The following is an 18270-nucleotide window of genomic DNA, read 5'->3' on the forward strand; positions in this document are numbered from 1 at the left end:
CCGAAGAGCAATTGCACTCAAGAAGAGGGCAATCCTTATCTTATGGCTAGCAAATTGACAGCGAAAGCAAGTATTCGGGAGATTCAAGTAAAGCACCTTTTGGGTAAAGGTGGTAGCACCAATCTAAATTTCCACAGATTCTTTAAGGTCCTTAGAGAGGTCGACCTCAACACAAACCCTTCGTTGAGGGCAGGCATTGAAAATTTTGTCCAATTCCACACAAATCACTTTGCCCACAGTTTGGGCAATTTTTGGGAGGAAAGACCAACAAGGGATGGGCAGCCCAAGGAACTCTACCCAAACTGGAACCCTAAGTTTGCGGTCATCCGAGACGCAAAAGTCTCAAGGCCATATCTAAAAAACAAGCAGAGACGAGCGAACTGTCCACGGCCCATGGATTAAATGCTCTTGGCCTGGGAGGGGTTACCAAAACGAAACAAAAAAAAGCCCTTAGTGAGGCTTTGAATCCCTTCAAGGAAAATCCCCTAGGGGGTCCAGGCCTTGGTGACCCATTCACGCAACGTGCTTTCAAAAGGAGTGCGACCCACAAAATACCCAATAAGGGTTTGGTCTCTAGCCATTGACAAGCAAATTCAAAAGCAGAAATATTCAAAACCAAGTTGGGAGAGGAATTACCTTGTGAAGTGCCTTGGGCACAAATTTGCGCGGGCGTTTGCTCGGCAAGACCATTTTTGCATGCAGCAACAACTCCAGCACCAGCAGCAACTACTGGGCCGGAGAGGGCCGAGGCCATTATATTCTAAAGGAAATTCCCACACTAAATGCGGAATGACAAGCAATATGGTAGAAAGGGTTCAGACGCAAACCGTACAACCCCTAGCAAAGCACATTTCACAGGCCTTGTTCCTATATTTAATGAGCAATGTTACTTAAATAATAACATTAAACTAAAAATGCATAGTGTCCATTTATCAATATTCAAATATTGCTTAATAAATACACACTACAATAAATAAATATGAGAATCACAACCAAGCAGATAATAAAAGTTAAACGTGAGGTCGTGACCCACTGGAGGGTTATAACATTCGATGACCCAAACTATATATCGCAAGTCATTGGGCATCGATCAAGGAGAAAAGGAGATGAACATAGCACTTGGGAAGACGACAAAACCAATACACGTCATATAAGGAGGAACTAATACGGTCAAAATTGAAACTCATAGAAGGTAGCTAACGAGGAGGACATGATACGAGTAAGATGGGAATATCTCCACATAATCAAGGTTCCATCCATGTCAAGAATCTCAAGGGCATTGACAGCTCGACAGAGAATGCTCAGAGCACAGTAACAAGGATAGAATAGAGAGAATCTGATTGGTAAAAAGGACAGTTGGGTACGAAAGTATGTGGAGTACTTCAAGTACTGTGCTTACAAGGTAATTAAAAGGTATAAATTTATAAGTACCATTACAATGGATCTTTTCTATGAATATATGTGTATATATGTATGTATATATATGTATGTATATATGTATGTATATATATATATATATATATGTATATGTATATGTACAAGTGTGAATTTTCTAAAATAAATAATACATATGGATTGATGTTTTATTTAATATTTTATAAAAGATCAAGAGAATCCCTTATGAGGGAAGAGAGTGATCTTAAATGCTTGAGTGTTAGTATCAGAGATAGGAGTAATTCCCATTTGACTGACATGATCGAGATTAATATAATCTCCATGGGTAGAATATTCTAATGAGTCATTATATGCATATTTGTTAAGGCCTTGGATAGGGGATGTCCCTTCCAAAAAAGACCTTATGGGGTACACTTCAAAGAAGATGGTGAAATAACCGAGGATGGTTCAACAATTGATATTATATTGTTCAGAACCTTGGAGATCCTTGGGACAGCTAGGGACCTCAATCTGAAGATGTCTTTAAGCCTTGGGGTTAGGATAGAGGGTAGAATCTTTTACTTAGACTTGTTATTGTTCAAATATGACATTTATTTTGCAAGTACTACTTATCCCAAGCTAACCCTAACACTAGGGACATTACACCATTAATGTAACACAATATCCTTATTTCAAAATTCACTTTATGGAGCAAAACATGGATTAGGACAAGTCATTTTATAGTCAAGGATTGATGGACTAATATTTAACATCAACCACTCATTTTTTTTGTTACATGTCCTTCATTCAAACTTCATACCTTCTTAAAGATGTCAATTGCTCTAGGAAATTACGGATGATGATTACCAAATTGGTTAGAGAAGGTTGAACCTTCCTATTTTGAGAAAGTTGTGATAGATTTAACTCATGCATGCAAATTAGCTAGTTTGATGGTTGAGAGTGCTTATAAACACATCTTTTAAACACCATTTAGTGTATATGCTTTGAAACACATTGGAAAGATAGATTGGTTGAAAACAATGAAGGTTAAAACAAGAGATGTTAACATCTGTAATTTTGTATATAAACACCAAACATCACTTGCACTATTCTTGTCTTTTACAAAGAAATAATTCTTGAAACCAAATAAGACTATATATGCTAGCCATTTCACTTTGCTAGATAGGATGTTGGAGGTGTAAGGAAACTCTACAATGAATGGTGATTTGTGGAGAGAAAAATAAACAAGCTGAGTCAAAGCCACATGGTGGGAAGACAGTGAGATAAAGAATGTTCAATGAGGTTCAGTGGTCCACTACTGAGTTAAAATTTTTCATCTAATATGCTTTTAATTTCAGTACTTTAACTTACTTTTCTTGTAATGCCACCTTTTTGACCAACTCAGAAAGTCGGGACAAACACCTAATTTCGACTTCTTATTTTGTCAAAATATTACAAATAGGACCAAGTAAAGATGTCACACAAGATATGAATTGCTATTTCTGTAAGGAAAATTGATATGAAATGAATAACAATGTCTGATAGGTACTTACTGAGAATGCTATAAGTGTCATTGCTTTATCACTTACGATAATGGAATAAGGCTATGTCTGATATGCAATATGCTCATTCAATCAATATGTATTGCTTTTAGCAATTGCATTTCTATGTCTAATATAACAATCTGAATATGCAATAAACAAGTGTCGCTTTAACGGTGATGGGTTGCTTCTTGTAATTTGTATTTATAATCTTGCAACTTCTATGACGGATGTGATACCTGATTTACACCTTGAAAGCCTGCAATATCTCCAATTATCACTTATAGCAATAGTATTGCTGTGTCTGATCTGGACTAAGAAATATGCAATAGGATGGCTGTGTCTGATTTACAATCTTTGTATTATATTCCACTGATTTGACAAGATGCAATTCGCTCAAGAAGAGCAGATCCAATACTGGATAAGAAATAAGGAAGAAATGTCTGATGATGCCTGAACGATAGATTTGCTATCCATCATATTCTTTATTGATCTGAAAGGTTGAAACCCTTCCGATGATAGAGATAAGTGTTATTCTGAAACAAATCCTTATTAATGATCATTGATTATGATTAGTAAACCACCTCTGCTGTTAATAACTACTCTAAGTCGTCGCACCTTACCTTTGTTTAGACAGTGCCCCTTGTTTTGGTACATATCGATACAGATGACTTAGTTATCATTCTTCTGAATTGCTGACTACGATATCTGTTACTACTAATCATCGTTTGATTAACCACACGATTAGCTCTTTCTCTTAGTTGCTCTACAGATCATATCGTAATTGGTGACTGTGACTCATGATTATTCTCTTACTGATTGGTGCTCAATCAGTCCTTATCATTGATAACATTAACTAATATATCTTTTATATTTCTCGGTTAACATAATTAATGTATATCACTAGCTTGCATCAAAGACTCCTTAATCATCAATCTGCGGTAGCAGGACTAATCAATTTAGTAGTTGATGATTGATGAGTCATTAATATTTCTAATACAATTGCTGCACAACTTGTTGTGTTAGATAACCTCTATATCCAGTCCCAAACAATCTAATCAGTGTCACAATAACATACATCAGGCATTGACTAATCTACAATAACCACTGAAGATTCTATAGTGGCAGCATCTAAGAAGAGTTTGTCACCATGAATCTCTCTAGAGAAGGATCAGCTCCTCAGGAATACGATATTCCTTAATCTCTTTCAATGACTCTATGAAATACTTCCATGCTTTGATCATTTGTGTTAATGTTATAATTCTGTCGGATATATTATATTATATATATGAGATATATAATATATGACAAATATTATACATGGAATAATTAACTTATATTAAGAGTGATATATATACAATCATTATATATTGAGGGTATATTAATTGTGTTATAACTATAACTAAATATATTAAAGAGACATGTCTCTTCAAGAGGCATGCCTCTTTATATCACATATATATTCATTCGTATAGTAACTTGAAAAACATATAAATATCCACAAGTGCTATTACAAGTTACAGATCCTATTTCACTAACATGGTATCAGAGCAAGTTTCTTTCTAGCCTGTGAAGTTTCATAAACAATGGAAATGGTTGTTCTCCCAAGGTTGATCAACGAAGCTAAAAGCTTGCCTCTGCAACAAAGAAAATAAGCAAAGAGACCAGATGTAGCAATGGTCTTTTGATGAAATCACTAAGAAATGAATTTCAGGAGATTAAATTGTAGTAAAAACATATGATGTAACACTAGGAAAAATCAGTATATTATAACATAGCTCATTGTCGTTGCTTGTGTGGAGGGATCAGTCGGATCAAATGATAAATGTAAATCATGATTGCTTCCTTGGGTGACTGCAGATCAAGTGTGCCATTGTGAATGAGATTCACATAGGTGGATCAAATGACCAGGCATGGGGATTATGATCCAATGTACTGCGCAAGAATGAGCTATGCAAACAAATGATGGATTAAGATTCACTGCTCGGGGTTAGAAGCTTGCACAATGTGGTCTTAAGGCCCATGCAATCTTTGTCAATATAATTGATGATGATGCTCGAGATGACCCAAGAGGAACCGTTGGATCTGCACTGAATCAGATCTCCCCAAGTTCAGTGAGAGAATGATCAGTGTTATGAATTTATATGATGCTCAATGCTTGGAATGTGTGGCATAAATGAATGTTGCCAATTGGTTGGACAACGCAAAGCCACCGAGGAAACATTGTGAGATTATCTTCACCGAATGAGGGATACCAAGATCGGAGATGTCATCCCTTTTTGGGTTTGAGTGACACCATGCTTGGAGGTGCCCTACGGATCAAAGGTTGATGGAAGGAGATATATTGAAGAATTCATCCAGGTCAACACAAATGAGATAATTATGACGCCCATGATAGCGTGTATATATTGAACCAAAGAAAAACCGAATCAGTTGAGACAATTCCTGCACTATTGTAATGATATGATTTACTGAACACAAGACCACATCATAGATTTTTTTGATGAAGAACGATTCCAGAAATAAAGATTTACATGCTTAGTTAAATATATAATGGAAACTGCATACGGGTGTGTTCAGTGTGGAAAGTCAATGGAGTACATTCTATACAAACCCATTCCATCCTTACATGTCATCAGATGCTTTGACATGACCAGCAAGTATAATGTTATTCAATGATAATGGTATACGCAGCAAAACATATGTAGGTGGAACTTGCGGAATGGGTGACGGTGTAAAGTATTTGGAGCAACAGAGAACATTGCAGCTAGGGTTGTCTGAATGGTATGCCGCAATGGCTGATCTCTACAAGTGCAAGCTATGGTATCAACTTACTCTAAAACTAGATCAGTTCTGCAGGGTTCTCATGACACAATTCAATACCAATAACAACTTGAGATAGAACATCGGCACACTTCCTCATTAGAACATTATTGGATTTGGCAATACTCTATGGTTTCTTTCTTTTGAACTTAACCAGTGGTCGGTGAAGCATTCCTTAATTGAACCATTAAATTAGGTTAACTTAGCAAGGCCATCTTCTGTGATATCCTTGATGCACAGCCTTAAACAACTTAACATTGTGAGCTTGATTCGCAGCATTTTTCAGCGGGTGAGGAAATTCCCCGTCTTCTTTGTTTCCGTGGTACAAAATGCTCCTTCGCACCGTAAATTATATGGAGGGAAATTAATCTGAGTCTATCACAAGATATTACAAAGACAACGCACACTTCTTATTACTCAAATCGAGCATATACCTGGGCGATTGGCAAGTTTGGTATGAACAAAAACTTACATGGTAAAAGGAACCATTGTGTAGTAAGTTAAGAGAACATGCCACCTACAGATCTGAATAAGCAAGAGTTGATGTATTTGGTGGAACGACATTGATGTCTAGATGGTGTGCATATTGATAATGATTTTCTTTCTCGGAAATGGAGAAAGAAATGATGGTAAACAAGCATTATTTGATACATGGGCATGGGACACATTGCGAAAGCCATACCAATGTGGTTTGAGTTACAAGGAGATAGGTGTGTGTCCAAATATATGCAACTTTGTTGGCGTACCTATATGTTCAATAATATAAGAGTGGGAATCTAACATTGTAAGGGGGTATGATAACCAATGTTCTATTAATGATAACCAATGTTCTATTCCCATTTGAACCATCCTTATATGGGAACAGAAAAGACGTACTCAAATTGTTTGACAAATTCTTACATGGAGGCATTTCCTAATTTGATGCATATGGACCTTCATTGGAGCAACTTATATTATTATTGCAGATAAATATTTATTATCCTCATGTATTGCATGTATCTACTCATTGTAGTCTCTCTCTTATTTTGTATTTCTATAATTACTATAAAGAGCTATTTGCCTTGATCTTTTCCTTTGTCTATGAGGATGTTCTTGCAAGAAAAGAAGATTCGTACATTAGGCATGCTACCAAATATTGCGCAGACTCAATCTTATGATAGTAGCTCCAAAGAAGTTGTGATTTAGGATTCACGAATCATCTGATGATTAGGTTGGATAATGTGAGATTCTTGAAGCAAATATCCTTGATGATTGAAATTATGAGAGGGAGTCTGACAGTTCATTAGAGGCAACCTTGGAGAAAGAGAGGGAGCAGAAAATAAAAATGCTTCAATCAAACTTTTGATGATATTGGTTCAGAAGGAGTAGACCTTGTTGATGGATTCTCCACTAGTCAGAAACTATAACAGCTAAAGGACTATGATTCATGGGATAAAGTCTCATGTATGTAGGCTGGAAGGCCTTATGCTATCAGGATAACCATTGAACTAATGAAGCATGACATGACTTGCTACCGAGAGGTTAGAAGGATGATAAGAGATTCAGAGGAAGTCTGATACTTCATCAAAGAGAACCTTGTGCTAAGAGGTCAGAAAAGTTGATATCAAACTAAGAGGGAGAAACCTTATTCTCTAATATGTTTTATGGTGAATGTTGTGACAACACCACATGACAGTATTCGTGGAGACTTCATGCGAACTTTTGATGTCATACATGTATGAGCCTATCCCCTGTGTACATCATGAAGAAGTGACGACTTCTAAATGATTACCACTTGTATTAGGAGAAGTTGTGAAATGATGTCCTTACAATAACTTGTAGCATGATTCATTTTGTGAAATTGTTTCATGTAAAGGCTTTATCTTATAAATCAACAACTAGGTGTTTGATATCATTAATTTGATTATCTACAAGTTGCTTGTATAGATATATTTTCGGTACTTGGTGAATATCTTGCCCTGATATTCTGATAGGCCAATACCACACTGAGTACTTGGTGATCATCATTTAATTGATGTTTCTGATAGACCATTACTCTTGAGAGCTTGGTGAATATCATATTGTTGATATTTTGATAGGCCAGTGCTCATGTTCTCTAATATGATATCAAATAGTAACTGGTGAATATCATATGTTGATATTCTGATAGGCCAATTCTTATATGATATCATATACTGGAAATCCTCTGATCAAAGATTTCTTATATGTATTATTTTTGAAATATTACCTATGGTGTAATATCTATGTGTTTTATCCTTCTTCATTAAGAGGGAGTGTTAATGTTACAATTTTGTCAGATAAATTATATTATATATATGAGATATATAATATATGACAAATATTATACATGGAATAATTAACTTATATTAAGAGTGATATATATATATAATCATTATATATTGAGGGTATATTAATTGTGTTATAACTATAACTAATTATATTAAAGAGACATGTCTCTTCAAGAGGCATGCCTCTTTATATCACATATATACTCATTCATATAGTAACTTGGAAAACACATAAATATCCACAAGTGCTATTACAAGTTATAGATCCTATTTCACTAACAATTTGACATTATTCATTAATTCTTAACTACATAAGATAGATCTGTAGATTCAAGTTTGAGATGATTGTTATTCTTTGATATGATGTTGAGTTATTGTCCATCTAATAATTGACCCCATCTCATAGTTCTGCTAACTAAATTGCTTTGTTGGATTGCCGCATCAGCATATCATATTAAATATGATAGCCTCAGTTCACCATGGTTTGTTTGAAAACTCCATTATTATATTCATTTCCATTGAGGGGTTCTTTGATGTTTGTTAACATTCCTTTCTTCGTATCATTCTTGCCAAGAACACTATTCCTTCATTTATTTGAATTCTCCTTTATGATAACCATTCTCACTGAGGGGTTTCTGTTTGATGTTGGTTAACATTCCTTTCTTCACATCATTATTGCCAAGAACATTATTCCGTCTTGATCAATGGGCTAAGATACATGAATGCTTTTTACTCACACTGAACTGAGTATCATTAACCTTTGTCTTTCTTTTGTATTCAGAGTCCAAATTCCACGCTATCATTCATCAAGTTGCTTTATGGTCTGGTGAATCAGATCTGGCCAATTACTAAGTCAACTACCTTGGAGCACAGACTTGCTTATTTGTCAATTTTCTTTAAGAATTCATTGCTTGTGTAATTAACTTTACTTCTTTCTAAAGTGTTGCTCATTCACCTTTGATATGTGCTCATGATGTCTTCTGAATATTGGTGATAATCCAATCAAAATTTATTGATGGTCCCTCGTGGTGCTGCATTAATGGCTTAATCCGTTAGGGGTGGGTTAGAAAGGGGAGGGGGGCAGGTCCCCATAGAATAGTAGGGCACAGTCATACGACCTAGACCCCTACTATTCTAAAGGGCTAGCAGGCTCATTAATGGCAGAGGGCTGCTGCTATATATCTGCCAGGGTGAGACCGCCAAAGAAACTATCATGCTTGTAGTTTATTGTTCTCTTAATAATAAGTTTGAATGTTTAATTAAAACTTATTTTAGCATTTATCAATTTTTGTTGTCTTCGAGTCTGGAATGTGGACATTACATTTCTATTTTGAAAAAATGTAGCATTCGGTTTGATACTCACATTGTTTGGTTCTGTTTTTTAAAATTTTATTTGTAATTGCTCTTTCCATTTCTTGATGTTTCCCATATAATATTTGCCCCATCATATCACCTACTATGGGTGTCAACATCCTAAACCAGCTTTCCTAACCTAGGAAAGATTTATGAAACTTTTGACAACATGCTTGATCAAATGGAACAAGTAATTCATCCCAAGGATCTAAAACTTATAAATTTTGATGAGCATGAAATCCACTATGACCAAGAGGTGAAACACAATGAACACCCATTTGCATATGGTTTCCTATGCTTTTAATAACAAGTGGCATGAAGTTTAAAATGGTAGAGCTCCTCATAGTGATGATGAGATAAAGGTCCTTGGGGAGATATACAACATTGAAGATGAAATCAAACTTCAAAAGTATTGGATTCAATTTGCCAATCTTCAAGGTTGTAAATTTAGCAGATAAGGTTAGGGCAGATAGGATCAACCTCATGCAAAAAGATTGTATTAGATGGTGGAGATGGCAAGCAAATAATAGACTAAAGTCGAGGCAACATGCCATTTACCCACTTTCAGGTTTATAGATTTTTTCCGCAAACAAGACTATATCCACCTACACTTTCATCCACTTAATCATGAGGAATCGGCTTACCTCTAGCAAATAGAGAAGCTAATTACAATTTGCAGCGCCTTGAACATCAGTAGACTACTAAGTGTCAACAGACTCCAACCACATGTTGAGATGTACATCCTCTACATGTTTGACAAATTGACAAGGAGAGAAAGCAACCAGGATCTGTATGAATTCCACCAGAAGAGCCAATAGTTGCTATGGAAGGTGACCCAAATTTAGAAAAGATTTTTCAATATTGATAGCCAAAATGAAACATAGTTGTACTTAGTATGATATTTTATTTTTTATTGTTATGTTTGTCACAAAATTGGGATCACTTTAAATGTTTATTGTTTCTATATTGCTATCATTGATCAGCCATGTCAATTACATTTCATTGTTTTTCTTTAGTTTTAATATTGTATTTGATACATCATGTGAAAGTCTTGATTTATTGTCATGTGTATATATACATGTGTGTGTGTGTAGACATACATATATGTACATGTATGTATGTATGTATGCATATTGCATCAGATTTAGGGAAGTCATTTTGAAGTTGGACATCATTATGAAACATTGTCCGAGTCTGAACAAAGAACTATAGGTTGATTTTCATGTCAATTGTTATATTTATATTTTTCTTGGTGATTGACTCCAAATCATTTTATCTGTAAGTTAACTTCTATTATAAAATATTTATCAATACCCCAATTTCAAAACCATTCCTGCTGCTCCTTTGAGACAACTTTGATATGTATTTCTACACACACATGTATATATACACGACATCAAAATTCAAGACTTTCATATGATGTATCAAATACAAAATTAAAACTAAAGAAAAAGAATGAAATGTAATTGACATGGCAGATCAATGATAGCAATATATAAACAATAAACATTTAAAGTGATCCAATTTTGTGACAAACATAACAATATAAAAAAGATATTATACAAAATACAACTTTGTTTCATTTTGGCTATCAATATTGAAAAATCTTTTCTAAATTTGGGTCACCTTCAATAGCAAATAATGGCTCTTCTGGTGGAATTCTTACAGATCCTGGTTGCTTTCTCTCCTTGTCAATTTGTCAAACAACTATAGGATGTACATCCCAACATGTGGTTGGAGTCTGTTGATACTTAAGAGTCTACTAATGTTCAAGGTGCTGCAAATTGTAATTAGCTTCTCTATTTGCTAGAGGTAAGCAAATTCCTCATAAATAAGTGGATGAAACTGTAGCAGAAAAAAAATATAAACCTGAGAGTAGGTAAATGGCATGTTGCCTTGACTTTAGTTTATTATTTGCTTGCCATCTCCACCATCTAATACAATCTTTTTGCATGAGAGTGATCCTATCTGCCTTAACCTTATTTTGCTAAATGTACAACCTTGAAGATTGGCAAATTGAATCCAATACTTTTGAAGTTTGATTTCATCTTCAATGTTGTATATCTCCCCAAGGACCTTCTTTATCTCATCATCACTATGACAAGCTCTACCATTTTAAACTGCATGCAACTTGTTATAAAAGCATAGGAAACCATATGCAAATGGGTGTTCATCATGTTTCACCTCCTAGTCATAGTAGATTTGATTTGCTCATTATAGAAATATAAATTTTAGATCCTAGGGATGAATTACTTGTTCCATTTGATCAAGCATGTTGTCAAAAGTTTCATAAATCTTTCCTAGGTTAGGAAAGTTGGTTTAGGAATACATGATGTCACCCATAATAGGTAATATGATGAGGCAAATATTATATGGGTAACATTATGTCATATCCCCATTTTAAGATAGACTTTTAATAATAATTAGATAATACAATGTTATTAAATAAATAATGATAATAAAGTTATATTGAAATTAATACTAAAATATAAAAATAGGAAATAATCATCATTTAATCTATATTATCAATAAAATAATATTTAGTATGATATTTTAAATAATTAAAAAAATAAAATCAAAATGAATAAATAAATTTAAATACAAGAGACAATATTGTAGAAAGTATGTTAATATTCTAAATAGAATTTAATAATAAATAACAATAAACACAAATCCGTAAGTAAATAAATAATATAACATAGAATAATATAAATTAACTAAATCTAATAAAAGTCGAGAGATATTTAACAAATAGACTTGACTCCTTAAAATTTAAACGGAGGAGAGTTTATTTTAGAAAGAGGAAAAAAAGAAGAGGAGAAGATAGGAGTTCAAAAAGGAAAAATGGAAGAAGAAAGCAATATGAAGAAAATAAGTGACTTTTTTTAAAAGGTTTCTATGATATTGAAAGGATGTGAACATTTGAAAGAGTCATAATTATGAATAGTTGTGACTCCTCAAAAATGTTGTAATTATAAAGTATTGAGACATTTCCAAAGGATTTTAATTATGAAGTGTTGTGACTTTTCAAAAGGATCATAACCATTAAGTGTTGTGACATTTCAAAAGATTTGTATTATGAAAGGTTGTGACTCTTGGAAAAGAAGAAATAAAATTTTAAAAAAATTTCCTTTCATTATAATTAGAAAATGAAGAATTTTAGAGGGCAAATATACAGTTGAGATAATCTAGAAGGACTAATTCATTGAAGGGCCAACTAATGATAGAGCCACATGGACCAAGAAAAGAGGAAGGTAAGAAAGATATGTTTATGGATTATATTTGTTTAATTATATTCATAAATTTATTTCTATTAATGAATCATACTTGAGGATAATTTATGCATATACATATGTATATGTAAAGATGTAATTGAAATGGATAACACACATGACTTAATGGTTAATGGTTTAAGATCAAGAGAGTCCCTTTTTGGGAAGACAGTGATCTTAATATGGTAAATAGCTTAAAATCAAGAGAGTCCCTTTGGAAAGAGAATGATCTTAATGTGGTTAATAGCTTAAGATCAAGAGAGTCCCTTTGGAAAGAGAGTGATCTTAATATGGTTATAAGGCCGAAATATTCTACAGGTGTTAACATGTGCATGTGTCAAGGGCCCTAGATAGAGAATGTCTCTTCTAAGAAGGGCTTTAAAAAGAGCACTTCATAGAAGATGGATAAGTAACCAAGGATCTAAGGATCTTCAAGAGGGTTATTGATCCCAATGTGGAGACGTCTTTAAGGTTGAGTTAGGATAGAGGGTAAAATAGTGAAATATAATTTATTATTGTATGAAATCTAACATTGGTTTTGCAGGTATTCTCTGTCCCAGCTAGTGGGGACATTACACATTAAGAAATGGAAAGAGCAATTACAAATAAAAAATTTAAAAACAGAATCAAACAATGCGAGTAGATATATTTATATTTTTCTTGGTGGTCGACTCCAAATAATTTTATCTATAAGTTAACTTCTATTATAAAATAAATATCAATGTCCCAATTTTGAAACCATTCCTGCTGCTCCTTTGACAACTTTGATAAGTTTTGTGTCCTTAAAACAAAGGCATATAAAAAATTATCCAAGGTCCAAACAAAAAGATTTGCTCCTTCATAAAAACCTTATTTGTAACTTTTATACAAATTTTACAAATTAATACCCCATTTCCAACACAATTCCCACTGCTTCATCGAGACAACTTAGATAATCCTTTTCTCCTTAAGACAAAGGCCTATAACAAGAATATCTAGGGGGTTCAAACAGAAATTGAAAGTCAGATTTTAGATCCTAACATTATAAAATATTTCACTCTTGGGCTTGGTTTACCTAATCTGATAAGAAATTGGATGTTTGCACAACTTTAAAAAACAGATTAAAATTCAAATTAATCAAATATATATTACTAACTCTAAAATAAATAAGCCCACAAGACAATATCCGAAGACATCAGTATGTACTTGCCCTCTATTGGTTCATCTAAACAAATATAAAGGAAAAAAAGTTTGAGAATATAATGACACGATAAATGTTTTCCAGAAATTACCATATCCATCTGATCCATTATTGCCAAACTCAATTGTGCCCTATCAATGATGTAGTCAATACATCGAAATCTTCCTCTACCAGGCCCACTTGCAAACCAGCTTTTTAGTGTGGACCATGGAATATTCGGAATTTTTCTTCTCAATACTGCCTCGGCGACAGATTCAAGAGTGTACATTCTAAGATTTAGCTCCCCACGCATGAGTCGCCAAAGGTTGAGAACTATTCTTCCGCTAACATGTATCCCACTTCCATGAGTTCGGCCCCATTCATCCTCAATTATTGTTGCATGCAAATCTAAAGCCTCGGAAGGAAATTCCTCAAGGATTGATTCTCTTAAGTCATCCCTTCTAGAATCTGAATGCAATTTCTCTAGCTTAGATTCAGACAATGGTGTCCGAGAAATCTTCTTCAGGAGACCTATTCCACAATATGCTGCCCTCTCAGCTAAAAATCCAACTGAACCCCCTTGTACTTCCCAGCCCATTAAAATATCTGGATCATACAGGCGAACTAGCTGCATGAACAAATAAAACAATGTCTTCTCATCTTTCACGGAAAATATCTCACAACCTAATAGACCATCGATATCTCTGCATTATAAACCACATCGAAAGAATCAATGGTAATCTTGGACCAGAATACAGTTATATGTGAATCTACCATGCATATCTTTGACAATCATCAAGAAAGATATTTTTATTGAAATGCAAACAAAACAACCTAAAGAATAGAGGTTGCCTACATGTTAAAAAACAACACTCATATCAAGAAATTGAAGATTTTAATTTCATAACCATGATGCATGAAATATATGTTTGAGAATAATCATAATAAAAATACAGTACGCACCATAATGTTCATCTAAGAACCCAAATTAAACCATCCATGGCAGCATTAACATTGGCACTTTTTGCTCATCAATATGAGGCTATTTGGTTATATATTCTTTCTAATGCCATTAGCAAACTGTCTGGAACATGAAGTTTACTAGAGATGTACAGTTCAGAATGTTGAATCATGGATTATTCGGGATAAGCATAGAGATTGTTTATGATCCAATTCGCAACTCAAAATACTGCAAGGGGAATGACGGATTTAATGTTACCATTTCCATATCAATTCAATATTCAATGCACAACTACCATACAAAATCCAAAGCTACATAGACATTGCAACCAATCATCCGTAGTTATTGGTAACAAGGGTGGGATGTTCCTTCCTTTGCTTGCTTGCTTGCTTGCTTCCTGTGTGATTGGTGATAATGTCCGGTGGTAGTTAATACAAGCAATAGGGTAATCTTTATCGCATAAAAGATCGCGGTGCCATAACTACGACTTGCTAATTACCAAGCTAGTAAGCTGAGTTGAGAGGTGGGCAGGTCTAAATAAAGTCAGCCTGGCATTTTGACAAACTTAGCAAGTCTATCCCAGACTCATGAAACTGGAAAACTTGTTGGTTCTTTGATACCCACACTTGGGCAGCAAGAAATAAACAGCTAGTATAGTAAAACACTATAATGACTTGAAGAACAATAAACCAGGACCTAAAACAATAAACAAAAGAAACAATGGTGATAAAATATGCTCCAAACAAAAATAAAATAAGAACAAAAAAGTGAGTTTGCAGCAGCAGCACACAACAAAAACAAATGTCTTCTTCAACACTATCATAACTCAAAATCCCTGCACAAAAAGGCTCAAAATACTTACAGACCTACAATCAATGAAAGAAAGACTCCGCTTTTGTGAGCACTATGGAAATGCATTATTCAGACAAAAACTAAATAAGACCAAATAAGTGATATGCAGAGACACGACAAAAACAAATACTGTTGATGTCTCCTTCAATACTGCTGCAACTAAAATATCCCTACACAAATAAGCTCTAAAATAATTGCAGACCTACAAAAATATGAAAGGAAAGCTTTGTTTTGTTGCAAGATCCAAGGAATTGACTATCTGAACATATTTCACAAACTCGGACTTGGCAAAATTGCTAGTGTCCCATATTTGACTCGGACTCAGCAACTTGGCAAAAACATAACCCGGCTCCCAGCTGAATGCTGACCATATGCACAAAGGAATCTTTACTTGCCATGTACAAACCGTAGGTACCTGAACATAGAAGAAACTCGGTGACAATGTACATTCAAAAACACCACAATAATACCAAAAACCCATGTAGTTTCAGAGCTTTTGGTTTTGTTTCCACATTTCAATCATTCTGGGTTGATATATAGTCATCACAAGTTACAGTGCTTTGGAATCAATCTACTTCACAAAAAGAACACAAAAAAAAACTCACAACTTCCCATGCAAGCCAAGTGTGAGTTCTTGCACAAGTAAACTGTTTTCTATTTCAGCACACAAGTACTCAAAGACTCTCCTATCCATGGTTTTGAGATTCACTGCATAAATAGGTGTTTAGTTTTAGGCTATTGTTTGCTTTGATCTCTGTTTGTTTTATTTTTGAATGGCCAACTATAACGTAGGCACCAACCTTTAATCATGAATTGGCCCGACTTGGTGGGCTGGAATGCCTCATGGAGATTTCCGCCTACTGCCTAAACATAAGAGAGTTGGCAAATCATAATTTGCCCACTTGAATAATCTGAGAAAAATTTGATGATGGTTGAAACCTTGACATTATGCATGGTGAAAGTTTACATTGGTTCAACCAGGCTGAGCACACACCTCAAACAAATTAACCTCATTCAAGACTTTGATGGAATTATTGAATGGCTCAACGGTCAACCAATACAAAAAATGTGTTGGGTGAAGTTGTAGTTTACTGAAGCCACTTTCTTGTTCGCTTATTTTAATTTGAATGAGAACTTCCATGCAGTTTCAGCATGAATGTGTGGGGAAAAGTTTGAATTGTTCTAGTTAGTCTATTTTGTATTTCACTTAAGTGATTAAATGAAAAGTCTTTTTAGTTAAGTTGGATTAAGCACTATTTAGACTTATTTTCCAAGTCATCCCCTGCATGATATAAGCCTGCTATTCTGGAAAAAATAGATTTTTGACTGAAATAGTATGAAGATAGCAGCACAGCAGAATGCTGCAAGAATTTTATTCAGATTGTCTTTCAAAAGACTGAAAGACTAAGTTTTCAAAAGGACTATAAAACTGAATGAAGATAACAGTCGGCTTCCATGCAATTGCGTGATATATCAGTTGTGGAGGTCTTCTTTATATGGTTTTTGAACAAATGAAAACACAAGTTATGAGAAGTAATTATCTGTGTACGCCTCTATGTTTGTTCAGCAGTTCGAATTCCAAATTCATATAGTTAATTTTAATGTTTTCAAAGCATTAGGGAAGTAATCATCGTGAATGGAATTTCTAACATTTTTAAGTTTTTAACAGGTCAACCAAAGATGTTCATTAGTTCAACCGGTCTAGGTGCATGCCATTGTAACTTAAACCATATACATATGCTGGGAAGAAAAACATAATGGTTGAGCCAAACAAAAACTATGCCCAGGCAGAATTTGTCTTCAATGTTGCTGCCTCTCAGTGTGGTAGTATTTTGGATAACTTAATAAAGGTAAATGAGCTTATTCTTATACCAATTTCATGTTAACTACAGAACTGATGTGCTCTCCTTACTTTTCCAAACTTGAGTGAAAATTTAGACCTCGGAAACACTTTTTGAAATTCCAGCAGTTTTTCTGAGTAGCTTAGCCACATTTAAAGTGAGTCTAAGTAGACATATTGCTAGCAGAAATTTTGTAAACATAAGCTAAAGCATAGCTTTGATTCATTCATGCCACCTTTACCTTTACCTTTACCTTTCGACATGCTTTGGACGTTTATTTGGCAGCTTCAGGCCAGAAAATTAATGATTGAGCACAAATCTTTCATTTACTTTTTTAACACTCCTGATTCTATTCAGCACAGGATTGTTGGTATCCTACGGTTTCAGATAGGTTCACTTCCTTTGACTTATCTTGGCATTCCTATTGCTGTTTCCAGGCAGCCACATCTCTTCTGGCAAAATTTGATTACCAAGCTTCAGGATAAAGTAAATCATTGGACTCATAGATGGCTTTCTACTGCTGCCCGGGTTACTCTTCTTCAAGCTGTTATCCAAGCTCTTCCTACTTATAGAAGCATGGTTCATGCTGCACCTATTTACTTTCTCAAGGAGTTTGATGCTCTTTCTTGACAATTCCTTTGGAGTGGTAATTTGCGTAGTACTAAATGGAGCTTGGTTAATTGGGCAACTGTTTGTAGGCCTAAAAAGGAGGGTGGTCTTGGCCTTCGTTCTGCTCTATTGAGTAGACAAGCTTTGGCTGCTAAACTTTATTGGCGATGGTGCTCTGGACAGCATCAACTTTGGGC

At 34.5% G+C, this 18270-nt stretch overlaps 1 protein-coding gene across 2 annotated transcripts in view; it reads right to left on the reverse strand.

The window, feature by feature from the left end:
* The window catches only part of REV3 (recovery protein 3), a 182596-nt gene that overhangs the window by 87471 nt on the left and 76855 nt on the right, over nt 1-18270 (reverse strand). For both annotated transcript variants that reach the window (XM_089801635.1, XM_089801634.1), the window contains one exon: nt 13923-14514. In XM_089801635.1, the coding sequence (XP_089657761.1) occupies nt 13923-14514 (592 nt within the window). The remainder of the gene's footprint in view (nt 1-13922; nt 14515-18270) is intronic.

The sequence above is a fragment of the Cupressus sempervirens genome, chromosome 9 (assembly GCF_028749045.1).
Source record: "Cupressus sempervirens isolate cs-2001-9-10 chromosome 9, ASM2874904v1, whole genome shotgun sequence".
Classification (NCBI taxonomy): Eukaryota; Viridiplantae; Streptophyta; class Pinopsida; order Cupressales; family Cupressaceae; genus Cupressus; species Cupressus sempervirens.